The sequence below is a fragment of the Gossypium raimondii genome, chromosome 6 (genome assembly GCF_025698545.1).
Source record: "Gossypium raimondii isolate GPD5lz chromosome 6, ASM2569854v1, whole genome shotgun sequence".
Taxonomy (NCBI): domain Eukaryota; kingdom Viridiplantae; phylum Streptophyta; class Magnoliopsida; order Malvales; family Malvaceae; genus Gossypium; species Gossypium raimondii.
Window position 1 is genome coordinate 29,876,430 of NC_068570.1, and position 16,438 is coordinate 29,892,867.

The 16,438-nt window shown below is 34.2% G+C and overlaps 1 protein-coding gene and 1 long non-coding RNA gene across 5 annotated transcripts; one reads left to right on the top strand and one right to left on the bottom strand.

Moving 5' to 3' along the window:
• The first annotated feature begins 6,721 nt into the window (after positions 1-6,721).
• LOC105774472 (uncharacterized) lies at positions 6,722-9,648 on the top strand. The gene is made up of 5 exons (XR_008197097.1): positions 6,722-7,029; positions 7,510-7,586; positions 8,172-8,389; positions 8,471-8,547; positions 8,871-9,648. It is a non-coding gene; the product is annotated as an uncharacterized LOC105774472 (long non-coding RNA).
• Positions 9,649-10,725: 1,077 nt separating this feature from the next.
• LOC105774055 (embryogenesis-like protein) lies at positions 10,726-15,623 on the bottom strand. 4 transcript variants are annotated; one of them, XM_012596371.1, is made up of 2 exons: positions 15,042-15,623; positions 10,726-11,024 (listed from the first exon to the last, which is right to left on the bottom strand). In XM_012596371.1, the coding sequence occupies exon 1, from the start codon at positions 15,550-15,552 to the stop codon at positions 15,046-15,048; it is 507 nt and encodes a 168-aa protein (XP_012451825.1). In that variant the 5' UTR covers positions 15,553-15,623; the 3' UTR covers positions 10,726-11,024; positions 15,042-15,045. The 4 variants fall into 4 exon arrangements, with proteins under 4 accessions (XP_012451825.1, XP_012451828.1, XP_012451826.1 ...); XM_012596374.1 differs by having other exon boundaries at positions 10,726-11,035; XM_012596372.2 differs by lacking the exon at positions 10,726-11,024 and adding an exon at positions 12,326-12,791.
• Positions 15,624-16,438: the final 815 nt, after the last annotated feature.

Below are 16,438 nucleotides of genomic sequence, written 5' to 3' on the forward strand. Positions count from 1 at the left end.
GTTCAGCCCGAATCAGGTAAAGAATTCGTGATTTTCAGTGACGCGTCATTGAACGGTTTGGGATGTGTTTTAATGTAAGAAGGCAAAGGGACAGCTTATACTTCCAGACAGTTACAGCCACATGAAAAGAATTATCCGACACGCGACTTAGAGTTGGTCGCTATTGTGTTTACATTGAAAATTTGGCAACATCATTTGTTCGGTGAGAAATGTCACCTGTTTAATGATCACAAGAGTTTAAAGTACCTGATGTCACAGAAAAATTTAAATCTGAGACAGCGTAGATGGCTCGAACTGTGAAAGATTACGAATTAGTTATTGATTATTATCCGGGAAAAGCAAATGTAGTTATGGATGGTTTGAGTAGAAAAATATTTGTTTGTTTGCGAACGATGAATACACGATTGACATTGTATGATGATGGCTCAATCTTAGCTGAGTTAAAAGCTAAACTGATGTTTCTACAGTACATCTGCGAAGCCCAGAAAAGTGATAATGAATTATAAGCTAAACGAGTACAGTGTGAGTCGACTTCTGATTCAGAATTTCAGATGGGACCTGATGATTGTTTGTCATTCAGAGGTAGGGTTTGTGTACCAAAAATCTAGAGTTTATATATAATTTTTTCACGAAGCTCATAGTGTTAGCTTATCTATTCATCTGAGGAATAATTAAAATGTACAGTAATTTTAGACAGATGTACTGGTAGCCTGGGTATGAAACGAGAAAATTCTAACATAGTATCCAGATGTGTGATATGGCAGCAGGTTAAAGCTGAACATCAAGTACCTTCAAGACTGTTACAGCTAGTGATGATACTGAAGAGGAAATGAGATAGAGTTACTATAGATTTCGTATCGAGATTACCCCTATCTCCAAAAAATAGAGATGTTATTTAGGTTGTTGTTGACAGTTTGACAAAATCTGCACATTTTATTCCGGTGCATACAAATTTTTCACTTGAAAGATTAGCCGAGTTATATGTTTCTGAGATTTTCAGATTACTCAGAGTGCCAGTCTCCATTATTTCAGATTGAGATCCGAGGTTTACATCGATATTCTGGAGAAAGTTACAGAAAGCTCTGAATACGCAGTTGCATTTTAGCACTGCATTTCACCCTCAGACTGATGATTAGCCTGAGAGAGTGATTTAGATTCTCAAACATATGCTTCATTACTGTGTTCTAGAGTTCGAAGGTAACTGAGAAAAATATTTACCGTTGGTCGAATTTGCGTATAATAATAGTTTTCAGTCGAGCATAAAGATGACACCGTATGAAGCTTTATATGGTCGTAAATGCTTAACTTCGTTATACTAGACTGAGCTCAGTGAGAAAAATATACACGGGGTTAATTTGATTCGTGATACTGAGGAAAAAGTGAAAGTGATTCGTGAAAGTCTGAAAGCAGCTTCAGATCGACAGAAATTGTATGCAGATTTGAAACATAAAGATATTAGATTTCAGATCGGCGATAGAGTATTTTTAAAAGTATCATCTAGGAAGAGGATTCTTCATTTCGGTCAAAAAGAAAAGCTTAGTCCGGGATTTATCGAGCTGTATGAGATTATCGAGAGAATAAGGCCAGTGGCATATCGACTAGATTTATCGTCAGAACTTGAAAGGAATTATAATATGTTTCATGTATCCATGTTACGACCGTACCAATCAAACCCATCACATATAATTTCTCCGAAAGATGTTGAGATTCAGTCGACATGTCGTATAATGAAGAACCGATCAAAATTATGGCATGAGAGATTAAAGAGTTGAGAAACAAAAGCATAGCTTTACTGAAGGTTCTTTGGCAACGTCATGAGATAGAGGAGACTACTTGGGAACCCAAGGAAACTATGAGAAAATAATACCCTAATCTATTTTCTGGTAAGATTTTTTGGGACGAAAATTTCTTAGGGTAGAAGAGTTGTAACAGCCCGTTTTTTAGTGAAACCGAAATAGTGGTTTCAAAGAAACAAATATGAAGTTGAAAATTTTATTTTAATATTATTTTGTGATCAACAACATGATAGTATTATCGTGTAAAAAATTTGTTAAAAAATTTTAACGTTTGCATGTTCAATTTGATAAAAATGACTAAATCGCGTAAAGTACAAAAGTTGAGTTCTAATAGCTAAAGGTATTGAATAGCTATAAAACTTTAAGGTGGAAGTCCTTATTTGGTGAATAGACCATTAATGAGATAGTGGAAGATGTTGGCTTGACAATTGTGTAATTATTAAATGTTGTAAAGTTTAATTTGGTAAACAAATAATAAATGATAAAATAAATAAAACATTAAAAGGCATCATCTTTTAATGTTTCTTCTTCAACCAATTGTAAAGTGGAAAAATAAGCTGATTAAATGCTAAAAATACATGTTTTATGTAATTTATTGGTCAATTTACGAGAATGCACCACTGATTTTCTCCATTTTATATTGAATTTTATACAGGCGTGCAATTTGGGGTCAAAAGAGAAAAAGGAGAAGCAATTGGGCTAGATTGAAGAAAGGAGCAAAGAAAGCGGGCCAAAATAGAATTTTTCCAAGTTGTAATTAGCTGAAATTTTATTTTGACTTAGTGGGAGATTATGTAGGGATTTTTTTTATATCATGAGAATATTTTATTTCCTTGATTTTCTAGGGCTAGTGGCTCTTAATTTAGCAAAGCCACTAGTATAAATAGGGGGCTACTTTGTTCATTTAATCATCAAGCCTTTCATCAAATGTTTTTCATCAAGTTTTTAAGCAAGTTTCCATCAAGTTTTTAATCAAGATTTTATCTTTTGAGTTCAATCTTTCCTTTCATTTATGCAAATTTATTTGCTGACATTGATTCCTTATATTTTTCCATTTATTAGTTTCCAGCTTTAGAAATACTGCATCCAAACCTTGCGCCACCCACATCCATCCATTTGCATTTCTTTTTCATTTATCCAACCCTCTTCAAATACGCCCAACTCCAACATGCCCCAAACCTTAGTCAACTAAACCCATTTTAGCTTTAGGTCAGTGTTAACTTCGTCAAGACCCGTGAGTTACGAACCCAAGTAATTTAACTCCTAAATTCCAGTACTTATTATTTCTCCGGATTAAGATTATGATTTTGTCAACTCACAAAATCAAATCAACACTAAGTCAAAAAAAAACGTCGTTTGAGTTAGTGTGGTTAGACGTACAGTTGGAATTCCAAAAGGATAGATTGTCTAATTGGTTTTCTGTGAACACATTGGCGTGCCAAGTGAGGATTGTTGTTTGGTTCCGTCAAGGGAAGTAACCGGATTTAAATGTCCTACGCGGTTGAGCACATTGGTTCAAGCTAGGCTCTTCTAGAATGCAAAGCTGTCGGAGTTCTAAACCATGAACGTTTCGTTGGTTGTTCGATTGGTAAGGGTTAGTTATAGGACATCCCATAACTAATTTACACAAGGAAGAGTTGGTGTCCGAGGCGTCCTTGGTGGTTATAACTAGCTTATTGGAAAAGAGGAGTTCATCTAATTTCGAGGATCGGTTCAAAGACGAGGAAAAACCCATGCCTGAAGCTGAGCTAAGTTTAATTAATTTTTCTTCAGATTTATTTAATTGTTTTTATTATTTTATTTTTAGCTTTTACTTTTCACGTATTTTTTCCCTATTTATTTTAGGTTTTCAATTTTATCCTCCCCCCAAATTTATTGGGCACGACAACTGCCCAGACACGAATCTGGTCGAGAAAGATCAATAATTTTACGTGAACCCAGTCTCTGAGGGATCGACCCTACTCCCTATACTTCTTAAATTGCAAATTAGGTGTAGGTTTATATTGGTGGACTCGACAACCATCAGAAGCCATTTTTTCTCCTTAGGGTTTGACATCTTTGAAGCTCAATTGGTGAGAGATTCTTGTCCCATTTTTGTTATTTTTATGTTTCCGGAAACGTTATAGCTTAATCTAGCTAGCCCAGGGACTAATTTTTGAAATTGTAAAAGTGTTTGAGTTTTGTCATTAATGTGCATGTTAAGGTTTTGAAGTTTAATGGTAGAAAAATAATGGTTGTTGATAGATAAACAACTTTTGTAAAGAATTTTTTGATAAATTTGTCAATTAGGGGTTTAATTGAGAAATGTGATAAATTGTGTGGTACAAGTGTGAAAATGTGAAATATATGGACTGATTTAAGCATATTTAAATTCGGCTAGGCTTAGGTAGGGATAAAATTGAATGAATTTCATTTTCCGAGTCTTGGGACTAAATTGTAAAGAAATCAAAAATATAGCGGTAAAATGGTGATTTTGCCAAAATATGATTTTTGGACTAAATTGATTAGAATGAAATTTGAATTAGTTAAATTTGATTTAGATCGGGTAAAAGAAAAAGTACAAGATTAGTTGATCATTTTTCTCCGTACAAGTTTGAAGAAAGTTCGTATATTTAATTAGCATTAAATTATAATTGATTTAAATGCTTTTGTGTCATATTATTGATATAGCAACACTACGGAAAAATCTAATGAAGTTTCGGTGACTATCGAATCCCGTGTGAACCTTAGGAATATAGAGGATACAAATGACATGTCATTAGGGGTTACTGTGTTTTGGGTGCTGGTCTCGTACATCCTACCGGTGGCTGAGTTTCTTGTGTGAGCAGCACCGTGTAGCTACGTCTTGACTGACAGTTTGTATGAGCAGACCCAGTTATGGCTCAAGAGAGAGCATTGATACAAGATATGATATTGTAGTGGTTTCAACCACGTGTTGGCACATAGTGTGCGAGATACCCGCGTATCCGATAGTATTCCAAGTGGTTCAATGGGAACAGTGTTGTTAGGAGGTTATACGAGTTCGATACGAACTAGTACAGGTATGTGTGTGAAATACGTGGAAATGGTATACATTTATGACATATGAATACGTGGCATGGCTAACTTGGTTAATGATTATGTGTTAGGCTTTTGGGACAAATTGAGTTGTGATATGCCTTGTTTTAATTACTTAGATATTGGTTAAGCGGGTATGAGAAGAAGGAAAGATTGGAAAATGATTCAATTAGAATTGCTATGAAAGCATGGAAAGGTATGAGTTATTAGATGATCGAAATATGCTTAGACACATGCTTGAAAAGGTGAATGCATTTAAGTAGTGTGTACTTATGCTATGATGTTTTGATATGATTTGCTAGTTTACGTGATAATTAAAATTGAGAGGCTAATGATGTTTAAGCTAAGGCCAAGATATGTTGGATTGACTAAAGTGGATTATGCTTATAAATTGAACTGGTAAGCTTTATTTTTGAATTACGAACTTACTAAGCAGTACATGTTTACTTTGTGTTAATTTCTTTGTGTACTTAGATATCAGAAGCTCTTTCGGGTTGGAAGTTGGCAGAGATTTCATCACAGTATCTATCGGCTATTTTGGTATTTGTGGTTTTATAATTTTGGTTATAATGGCATGTATAGGTCATTTTGGCTAATGATAGTCTTCATGTTTTGTTATGTTTTTTAGCCATTTGATTTGGCTTGTATTTGAGGTATATTGTGTATGTATTTATGTGTAAATGGTCTTATTATAGGCGGTGTATGGTTGCCATGCCTTGTTTGTGAATTGGTGTTTTGAGTATCTAATGGTTGAATTTGACAAGTGACTTACATGTTAAGCTTTAGGCACAATGAGGCATATAACCATTTAGGTATGTTTAAGATGCATAGTTTGCTTGATTATAAGTGGTCAATTAGGGTATTTATGGGCATCATGTTGTTATGTGTGGATATTACTTGTTATAAGCTTGATGTTGGTTGATTTTGCATGCCTATTTATGTCATGGTTAATGCAAATTGTTGTGTTTTAGTTGATACCTATTTGGGTGAGAAATGTGGCTTGGAAAATGACCTATTTTTGTCCACACGGGCACAGACACGGGTGTGTGTCTCATCCATGTGTGCCCTGTAACTTTTATAAAAAAACAAGTCAGTAGTTTCGCACGGCCTAGCACACAGGCATGTGGCTTGGCCGTGTGGCACAAGCCAGTATACCCTCCAGTTTTCACACAGACTAGCACACGGCCTGACACACGGGCGTGTGAGGCCATTTCGAAGGGTACACGGGCGTGTGGTCTGGCCGTGTGACCCAAGTTATTATGCTCACTAATTTAGACATGGGCAAGGACATGGGAGTGTGGCCCCATTCGAATGCCCACACGGCCTGCCATACGGGCGTGTGTCCCCTACACCTTTAAAAATTTTTCCATGTTTTTCGAAAAATTCCTTGAGTACTTGATTTAGTTCCGAACCATTTTTAATGTCTATTTTGAGCCTCGAAGGCTCGTATTAGGGACTATATGAATGTTTATGAATGGTTTTTTTTTAATGAGAAATGAACATGAAATGTTTGATTGTTTGATTTGTAAGTCTGATAATGCTCCGAAACCTTTTTTTGGCGTCAGATACGGGTTAGGGGTGTTACAGACCCACACTTTGTTTACCACTCCTAAGCGATTCCAACCCATCACTGGAATCGCTTGGTTCTTAGCAAGGCCCTGCTTGTTTTGATGGTAAGTTTTTTTTTTTCTTTCTCTCAAATAGAGAAGTCAATCAATGGCTTATAGTCATATTCATTCAATAAGTTATCCATTATCTACATGGTCCAAAAACAAGGTTGGTAAAGTTGAAACTTTCAGGTTTCATTTTCCTTTTTCAAGTTGCCATCTTAATTTATTAAACATTTGTAATTGAAAAAGGTTGAATTTTTTTTCTAGGTTCAAAATGAAGTAGCTTTTTCATTAGGTCATGGGTTTTCAATATCCAAAACTCCCTTATGTTAAATGTTCACAAAAGCTAGGTGAACAATCACTAAGCATTTCCAAAGTAGTTGAGAAGAGGGTCTCCTTTAAAAGATTGAATTCAATTTATCAAAATCTTGAATTAAAAGCCCAAAGTCACTAAATTTTTGAAGTTGCAGGAAACCAGTGAAGAAGGTTGGAAAGAACGAGCATCACTTGTAAAAGAAAAGAGATTCAGCTAGCTCTGGAAAAAGGTGCTCAATCTTATTAGAATTGTAAGTTTAATTTGCTTATTTGTTTTATATTGGGTATAGTGTGTAGTTATAGTATGGATTTAGTATTTGAAGTTTAATTTCGATTTTTAATGATGTTTGTGTTGCATTTATTTTGTGATTTCACTGTTATTGTATACCCACTGACTGAAATCTATTTTGTACTAATGTTGTTGGAGTTATTCTATTATTTACTGAGAACCCATTTTGCTGAAATTTTAGGAGCCATTTTACTTTTTCCTACATAAACTAGGGCTATTGTTCCTTCTGCAACTATGGAAGACTTTTGCTACTCATCAATAACACCATTTGCAGCTTGAACCAAACTTGCTTTATTCTACGAGTGGCTGCTTGAACCAAACTTACTTTATTCTAGGCATCACTTTTGATTGCAATCAATTTCTTTTTCTAGGCTTAATTTATATGCAATTTTAATTATAATGATTCTTAGGTTTGATTGACTGTATGATTAATTTGGTGCAGCGGATACAATATGCAAAGACAAAGTCAGATTGTATCACCAAAAATGATAGAAATTTTGTTCCCAGAGAAAAGAAGAAGTAAGAAAAAAAATGTGACAACCTTGCATTTTAGTTCTTTGAATTGCTATATGCATAATGCATGGTCCTTGTTGACTTAAAGAAAATGGTTTATGATGTATTTCATTTTGTTATTGTGTGAATGTAATTATTGCAATTAACGTGTTTATACTTGCCCTTTTGATCATAAGAAAAACAATGGGTGTAATAGAAGATAGTTTTTAACTGCATGGTGCCTTTTTGGTTAGAAGTTAGAACTTGGATGTTTTAGTTTTTTTTTTTTTAATTACACATTTCTGTATAACTACCTATTTGTTAATTTCTATGGGGATAAATGCCTTCATTGAAACATTGGGTTCTTGTTTAATGGTGCTATTCTGGGGCCAGATATTTTAACTTTTGGATTACTATTTGTAAAGAAAACAGTCTATATAAAGTTACTTTTTTCGGGGAAGGGGGCAGGGAACTTAAATTTTGCATCTTCCTCTGGTTTTCTCAAGCTAAAAGATTCATTGAATGATTATTTGGTGTGCTTCTATTGATTCAATCTATTTGTTCAAAATGCTATATAATTTAAGTTGTGGTTGTTGGCTTGGTTATGTTTAGTATTTTCTCAGGTTAAATTAGATTTCATGAAGTCGCTGATACTCAAGTGACAAAGTGGATATTAAGCAAAGGACAATGAGCTATGATGGGAACATATGAACCCTTCTACTTGCATTTGATATGGATAACAGAGTGGATGAGGCCGGATCGTTGTGGAACATGGTTTTACATACACACAATCATTCTATCTCAAAGCGGTTATTTTCTAGGAACTATAGGTCCATGCAACTATAGGACTGCTTCAGTTATCTCCTTTTTAATTTATGCTCAAACAGCTCAAGAATGCTCTCTTTTAACAGGTGAACGATTCAATTAGATCGTGGGAAACCCATATTGCATGGCTCTAGAGGTTCTTAAACGTAATTATGGCCCAGAGGTTGGTGTATAGAGTGCTAAAGTTATCGTCTATATTTTACTTTGTGGTGTGCCACCATTCTAGGCAGGTTTGCCTTTCTATTTTCAAGTACTTCCCTTTTTTTTCATCTGACATCATGAAGGTTATATCTCGAGATAAATGTAGAGACAATGTGTGCTTCCAGAGTTCGCATAAAGAAAAGAGAGATATAAAGAAAAAACTTTTAAATTATCTTTAATATTATGTATCAGGAGTTTGATGTATTCTTTTGCATACGGTTCACTATCTACTCTTTTACTTTTAGAAAAATAGATATAAACTAGATTTCTCGTGTTTGCATATAGAGACTGAGCAAGAGTTGGCACAAGCAATTATTCGCTCTGCTGTTGACTTTAAGAGGGACCCATGGCCTAAGGTTTTGGACAATGCAAAGGACCTTGTAAAGAAAATGCTTAATCTTGATCCAAAGCAGAGTCTTACAACACAAGAAGTGCTTGGGAACCTTCTGTACATATTACATGCTTTATTTATGTTGATATATATTTTCTAAGCATGAAAAATCATCCCAACTATTGTATGCAGAACATTCATGGCTACAAAATGCCAAGAAAGCACCCAATGTTCTATTAGGTGAGATTGTGAAAGTTAGGCTCAAACAATTTTCTGTAATGAACAAGGTGAAGAAGAGAGCTCTAAGGGTAATAATCCAAATAACTATTGTAGTTTATTTGCTTTTAAGTTGCATGGACCTATAGTTTCTACATTTAAGACAAGCAGAAGTTGTTTCTTAAAAGATACATGAGCAAATGGAAATACATCCACTTTAATGGTGAACGTGTTAGAGTAAAAAGATATACATCAGATAAAGATTGATGTTCAATTTAGTGAGTGCATTCTCTTGGCATCAATGGCATAATATGAGTGTGTATTTGTTGAACTGGACCTTGCCAATCAGGTATTGCATCAACAAGGCATCTTACTCACTTTCCTTGAGATAGGCTACATACACTTGAATGCTATATGAATAGTTTATCATTTCTGGGGGGTTATTCCCTGCATATAATTGTAGCTTGGATGTTGCAAACCTCTTCTTTAATTTCTAGGGATATATATGCTGTGAAAGTGTCGAAAAGGGTTTTTGTTGTTAATGTAGAACGTTGTTTTAAGATTTTGTCCTTATAAAACTCTTACGTCTCCAAATCATCATTTATTCAATTGAAATATTAAATAGTTTTTGAAGAAGTCTCCAATATGAATTATTTGTTATTTTATTTGTTACTTTCAGACTGTCATCACAATGTTTCTAGAGTGGCATAACACAAATTGATGACTATGATACGTGCTTGTAATGGAATTGTTGGATGTAAAATATAATTATTTTCACAAAAATAAAAACATAGCGCTTTTAAAAACATAATTATATTAAAATGTTATTACAAAAATAAAAACATTATTATTAAATTATATATTTTATTAAATTATATTTAATAATAATTATATTAAAATATGATTAAATTATTTATTTTTATTTTATTAAATTATATTTAATAATAATCTAATTAAAATTTAACAATCATCTACTTAAAAATTCTATTAAGGGTGCTCGGTCATTTCAACTTTTTTCATATGCTATTACAACATCTATTTCATTCAACCAATCACAATAATACCATTACAATTCTATTTTATTCCATTCAACCAAACAATTGATTACAACTCTATTTCATTACATCTCTATTATAGCTCTATTCTATTACATCTCTAGTATAGCTCTATTTCAATGAACCAAACATGGTATAAAAGAAAATAATGAGTTGTGACAATCTTTAATTTTAGTATACAAATTAGTAAATATAGACCATTAAAACCAAACCACTATAAATTAAAGTGTCCAAACTTTTAATTCCTATCCTTTTAATTTAAAAATTATAACAATTTTCAAAATCTAAATTCACCCATTTTTATATTTCTGGGTCTAAATTACTTCGACAACAATGTGTCAAAATTCTAAATAGGCATTTCATTAAAAAAACGTGATTAAACTATTGTTTCCAAATTCTAAATTATATGAATATTTTTTTAGTTTAATAAAATTTAAAGATAAAATAAGATGAAGCACTTTATTGACTGAATTTTGCAGATTCAACACTTTCATTAACACCATTAGACGTTAGTCACCTGTGCATTTTATAAATAGAATTGAACCAAAAATCCATAGTTGTCACTTCTTTTATTCCATATTGAAGCCTTATTTCTAATGTTTCCCCACATGGTCTTTCATCCCCCATGCATTTTCTTCAACCTCTTCTGATATTAGAACTGCAAACCGACATGGTTTTGGAACAGACAGTACGTGATATTTTATTACAAATAGGATGAACAACAAACCTGTAATGGAAGCAAAAAGACAACAATCTCTTTTCCCCACATTCTCTGAGAAATCAACTGCTTTGTCAATCTATATAGTCTTTTTCACATGGTTCCAGTTGAGAGATCGCCTACATAGTTGCTTTAGATGTTCATGTTCAGAAACAGGATATGTCGGCAAAAGATCATTTCAGATTCCATGAACATGCAACAAAGCTTCCATATTTGTAAAAGATAAAACAAAGTTTTGGCAGAAGTAGGAACAATTGCAATGCAAATGCACGTGCAGCAATGCATAGCCTATTCCTTTCTCAATTGGACAGTCAATCTTAATCGCCCAACATAAACCAAGATCACATCCCTGAGTTTGTTAAAGATACAACTAACTGGACCAAGCCCGGGTTCAATAGACATTATATTCGCTTTTAAAAATTAAGTAAAAGAAGTGATGCAACATCGACCAAGTAGTAGTAAGGTATAAGACATGGTAAACATATGTAGCACCCAATGTATAAAACTCATAAGAATCTTGTCACTGAGTGATTCAAAGGTAGAACAATGAGAGACACTTCACAACAAACTTTTAAGCCAACAAAAAAGTTTAAGAACAAAAAACAAACAAATCCTGCATGAAGAAAACACAAGGGGGGAAGGGTAATAGAAATCCATATCATAAACTTCCCAGACTTGATAACAAATCATACACCGTTGAAGATACTAGGGGAAACAAAACATCTCATCCTCTGGATCCTTCCTTTCTACTTATTATCTCGGATCATCTTTCTGAAACAAACACATGTCCTTGAAGCTAGTATGATTCCTCAAATAGCTTCTAATTTATCTCAAAATTAGGTATCAAAGTGAAAAGTTTTAAACACAGAATTCTTTTCCTTGTAAAGCATTGGTTATCACAAGTGTGACTAGTAAAAATTGCACAAGTGAATTGAAGTAATTCATTGAAGAAATTGTTGTAGCATGTGCGACAATAGGGAAAGCTTAAAATCCTGGACTTTTCATTATCTAGAGAAAAAAAAAAAAAAAAGATCACTGCCTTGAGAATGCACTTAGAAAATCTCCTGCCACCAAAGTTTTACAAGTATTTATTAAACAGCTGAAGAAATTGCTACAAAAGCATTACAAAGTTCACTATACACTTGTCACCAAACTTCACTCTACTAACAGAAATATTGAAGTGACAGAGCAACAAGAGAGTTTGAATGTTAAGTCCCTGTAAAACCTTTCCACTACATAAACTCTCAATGCAATGTGCAACTTTAAGGTATCATTAACCTTTCAAGATCAAGTTACCGCTAATGGGAATATACACACAGAGTAATACCTCAGATGTTATTGAACCTTTCAGGGGCTCTACTTTTTATACTTTTTGTGAGGACATCAACGATTTACAATTGTCAGCATGGATGATGCTATATTAGGGCAATCTAATACACATTAGCTTCTTTCTAGGAAGAACCCATATCTGAAACATACAGTCACAAACACTAAGTGCAAACTTGCTATCTGTATTGACTTGCAGATTAGCAAGAGGATTGTAGGTTCAAAACAAGCAAAACTAATCTATCGAACTAGTAATTTAGAGTGATTACATTGATACAAGACCAAGTATTCAAACTAAGTCATAAATAAAGCTTGACTCATTTTGGGTAATGTACTAATAACAGCAGATCTGTTTACAGACGAGCAATTTATTTCTTAAACCATTAGAAAATACATAAATTTTGTGGTTCACAAGAAAGAGAAGAGAGAAGTATAGAATGCCTGGCTCTATGTCACTTGGATTTGGACATAAGTGTGATGCAAGTATGAATTGGACAAAGGTAGGTTCAATTTCTTCAAAGCATTTCCTCATATTTGGAGGATGACTTCCATATCCACCTCTGTAAGACTTGAGGGAAATGAGAAGTCAAATAATAATAAAAAATTAATGCTCAGGTTAAAAGGCAAGCAGAAAAAAAAATAGTGAAGGAAGGTTCTTCTTAAAGTATTTCAAGTTATCAAAATCACAAAAAATTCTTTTATAACAGAATATTTGGAGTATGTACTGAGTGTTTAGAAACTGAGACAAAGAAAAAGTAAAGGTCAGTTTTCTGAAGCACCTTTAAATGAAGGTCCTCGTGGTAGACCATAGGATATGAACATGAATCTGTGCTTAGAAAGGACTCAAAAAAGTATATATCCCTTGCAAATGAAATCAAAGAATTCAAGCTAACATATGCAGATGAGAAAGAAGCCAAGTTCGTATCTGCTACATAATATTTGTATAACACCAACAACCTAAAGGAGTACTTACTTGAAGCTTTATAATTGCACCCTAAGGTCCAGGGTTCAAGTCTTGGCAATGGCATCCCCTCCCCCAATTGGTAATGTACCAAAAGTTCTTTTCTTTTTCTTTTTTTTTTTGTACAGCATACTTTCAAGTTTAACAATATTTAAAGTATAGTTCATTTCTTTTTATTAAAAATGACAAAAAGTACAACACTTTTCTACAACTTTAGAATAATCAGTCATAATCTTAGAACCAAAACATAAACTTTTTAACACTTTTTCTTCATAAACTGGAAAAAGAAAAATCAAATATCTTCCTCCTTCAGTTATTTCTTCAAACCATTATTATGTTACATACCAAAAGGAAATCCTTAGCAAATATATCAAGATATGTTATGCACTAAGATGTTCGTTCACACACAACCATAGTTATTATAGAAGTGATCTTTTTTCCTTTTTCTATTTGGGGGGGGGGGGGGGGATACTAAAATGATGCTTAGTTCCCTTTCCACAAAAATATATGTATGTATACGTGGTAATGGACAAATGAAAAAAAGCTGAAGTTGCAGCATTTGAAAGTAACAACACAATTTTGAGGTTTCAGCCTAGACTTGAAGGGAGCCATAAGAAAGGACTAATTTGTTCAGTAACATCAAATGGTATTTGATTTCATCATTCAAATATTACTTACAAGTTCTGGTGCAACTGAAGCTCAGAACTAGTTCATTCAGCCAAGGTATCTATTTGCACGTAAAGACTGCTAAAACATGCACAAAAAAAGTTGGCAACTCTGGAAAAAATTGATGCAGGAGCATTGAATTTAGATTAACTGTCTATGCTTATGTTCTTAGTTATTATGTTTGAGTCTGTATTATATCTTCTCATGTGATTGCGTGTGACTCTTACTAAGAGTTATAGTATAAATACACTATTAAAGGGTTAGTAACTAATTTCCTTATCATTAACTTAGGATAGTTTTAATAGAAGGTTTCCGGAAAAATCAGAACCTTATTCATTTGTCCAACTTCAATTACAACAGTAATTCCTTTCAATTTCTTTGCCGTTCTGACCCCTCACTTCATCAAACAAGCTATCAAGTCTTATGATTTACTCTTAAGATGTATTGCTCTTGCCAATGTACAAACCATGACTGATTGAGTAAATCCCAGTTTCTGTTCATCTGTTCTACAGCCTCTTGGCCTAAAAAAGAGTAACCTACTCCAGAATGCCCATGCCTACTTAGCTTGCCTAATAAATGAGTTCCCTACCAAAAACTTAACTAATGGCAAAAGTTTATGTCATTTTAAGTAATGTTCAATTGAAGTTGGGATTGGCTTGCCGTGATTAAGTGCCAGAAAAAGAATGATTAGTTAAAGAGTTGCAGCATTTTGGACCATTGGCTATACTATCCTTCAAACATAGAACAAAAGGAACCAAAAGTGGATAATGAAAACTCTCTGTGCTTTAATCTAGTTTAAGCAAAAACATGCCAACCTGACTCAGGTTTCCAGCATTTCAGCTAATATTTCGAAGTAACACAATTGGGTAAAATTTACTGCCAAATAAGCTAACAAATCATAAGGTAAAAAGAGAGAGAGAGATAAATTATCATCTAATTATAGCTGATACAAGTTCACAAATATTCTCAATTGTTCCCTCTGAATGCTACAGTTTTCCTTTATCATCACCTTCAAAATGATAACCACAGAATGTAAACCATACTAACCCGTTATTCAAAATCATATCTTTCAATTCAATCGAATGTCACAGCTAAAATCACTAAATCCCTCAGCTATGTTATGAAAAATGAAGTAAGACAAAGCCAAAAATATATATTTTGAGGAAAATCCATTTAAACAAACCTCATCAATCATCCAACTGTTGAAGCTCAGCCTTGAGCTGCTCAATCTTAAGTCCCATTGAACGTTGCAAAGCAGCCTTTTCGGCCTCTGGTAGCTTTCCTAAAAGCCCTTCAAACATGTCCAAAACCTCTTTAACAACAGCACGAGCACACTCTGCTTCTTCGTTGAAATAAACGGTCTCTTTAGACTCCATTGCCATCTCTATCTCTTCTCTTGCCTCTGCAAACTTGAGGTTGATCGAGTCCACCTCCTTGTTCACATCCAACTTGGATGCTGGTGACTCAGAACTGTACTTCCTCAGGATGTGGTAAATTGGGTGCTGAACTTGTGAGGTTTGGAAGACTGGGAATCGAAAAGAGGCAGGTCTCGGAGATGGGACAGAGTTGGCCGCGAGTTGAGTTTGAAACGGAGAAAGGGATTTAAAGAGAAAAGGAGACGTGGGTTTTGCAGATGATTGAAAAGGGTGCCTGAAAAGGAACTTGTAAAGGGAAACTAGAGAACGATTAGCCATTTCTTGGAACCTTTTTTCAATTCCAACTCAATAGAGGTGAAGAAGGAATAAATCGAGAAATGAGATGTGAACAACTGAGGCCTATAATAAGAATAGACCTGTTTAGATTCGACCTTAAGCCCATATGTGAGTGTTAAATGGGCCTACTTGTTTGGGCAAATTACACATAAAAGTGCTATTTTTTAAAAATTTATCGAAATGGGCCTGGTAATAATTATTTATCGGAATGGGCCCATTTTCCCAAAAGCGCGTCCACATCAGCACGATGTTAGGGTACGTGATAGGAAAATACGTCCCTGTGGGAGCGTTTTGCACGTTTTTGGGTTTTACATCCAAATTGTCATAATACTCTGTCTGACTGGTGCATCTCCACGGTCGCATAGTTGACCTATGGTACTTTCGCATGCCAAGCGTTCGGATTCTGGAGGTACTCATCCAGAATTACTGCCTGAATTGCTAGATCCTCGTATGGTGTCCATTGAAACTATATGAACATGATGGAAATATTAGTTATATACATAATACATAATAATAAATACTAAATACCAATCGACTAGCTCAACAAATAAATATCAATTTTATTTAATACTTGTGCTTTCGACTGTTGGTCTAATAGAAGCCGTATATCTTCAAGAGAGGTAGGTAATCGAGCATAACTTGCCGGATGGTTCCACCTAATTAAATAAATTTTTAGCATACAAAAATTTTTAAAATCTACGTAATAATTGTAAAATATAATATAAAATTTACCTCGTTATGAGTGGGAATGTATATGGGTGGTCCACTCGAGGACGTAAAAATGGAAAGCGAAACCGTGCCCATGACTGCAGTAGTGACAGGCAACCTCCGATTTTCGCTTTACTCGGTCGCGTCGTCCCGCACATCT

Bases quoted from the DNA above. Each gene is read 5' to 3' on its own strand.
- LOC105774055 (XM_012596371.1), bottom strand. From the start codon at position 15,552: ATGGCTAATCGTTCTCTAGTTTCCCTTTACAAGTTCCTTTTCAGGCAC.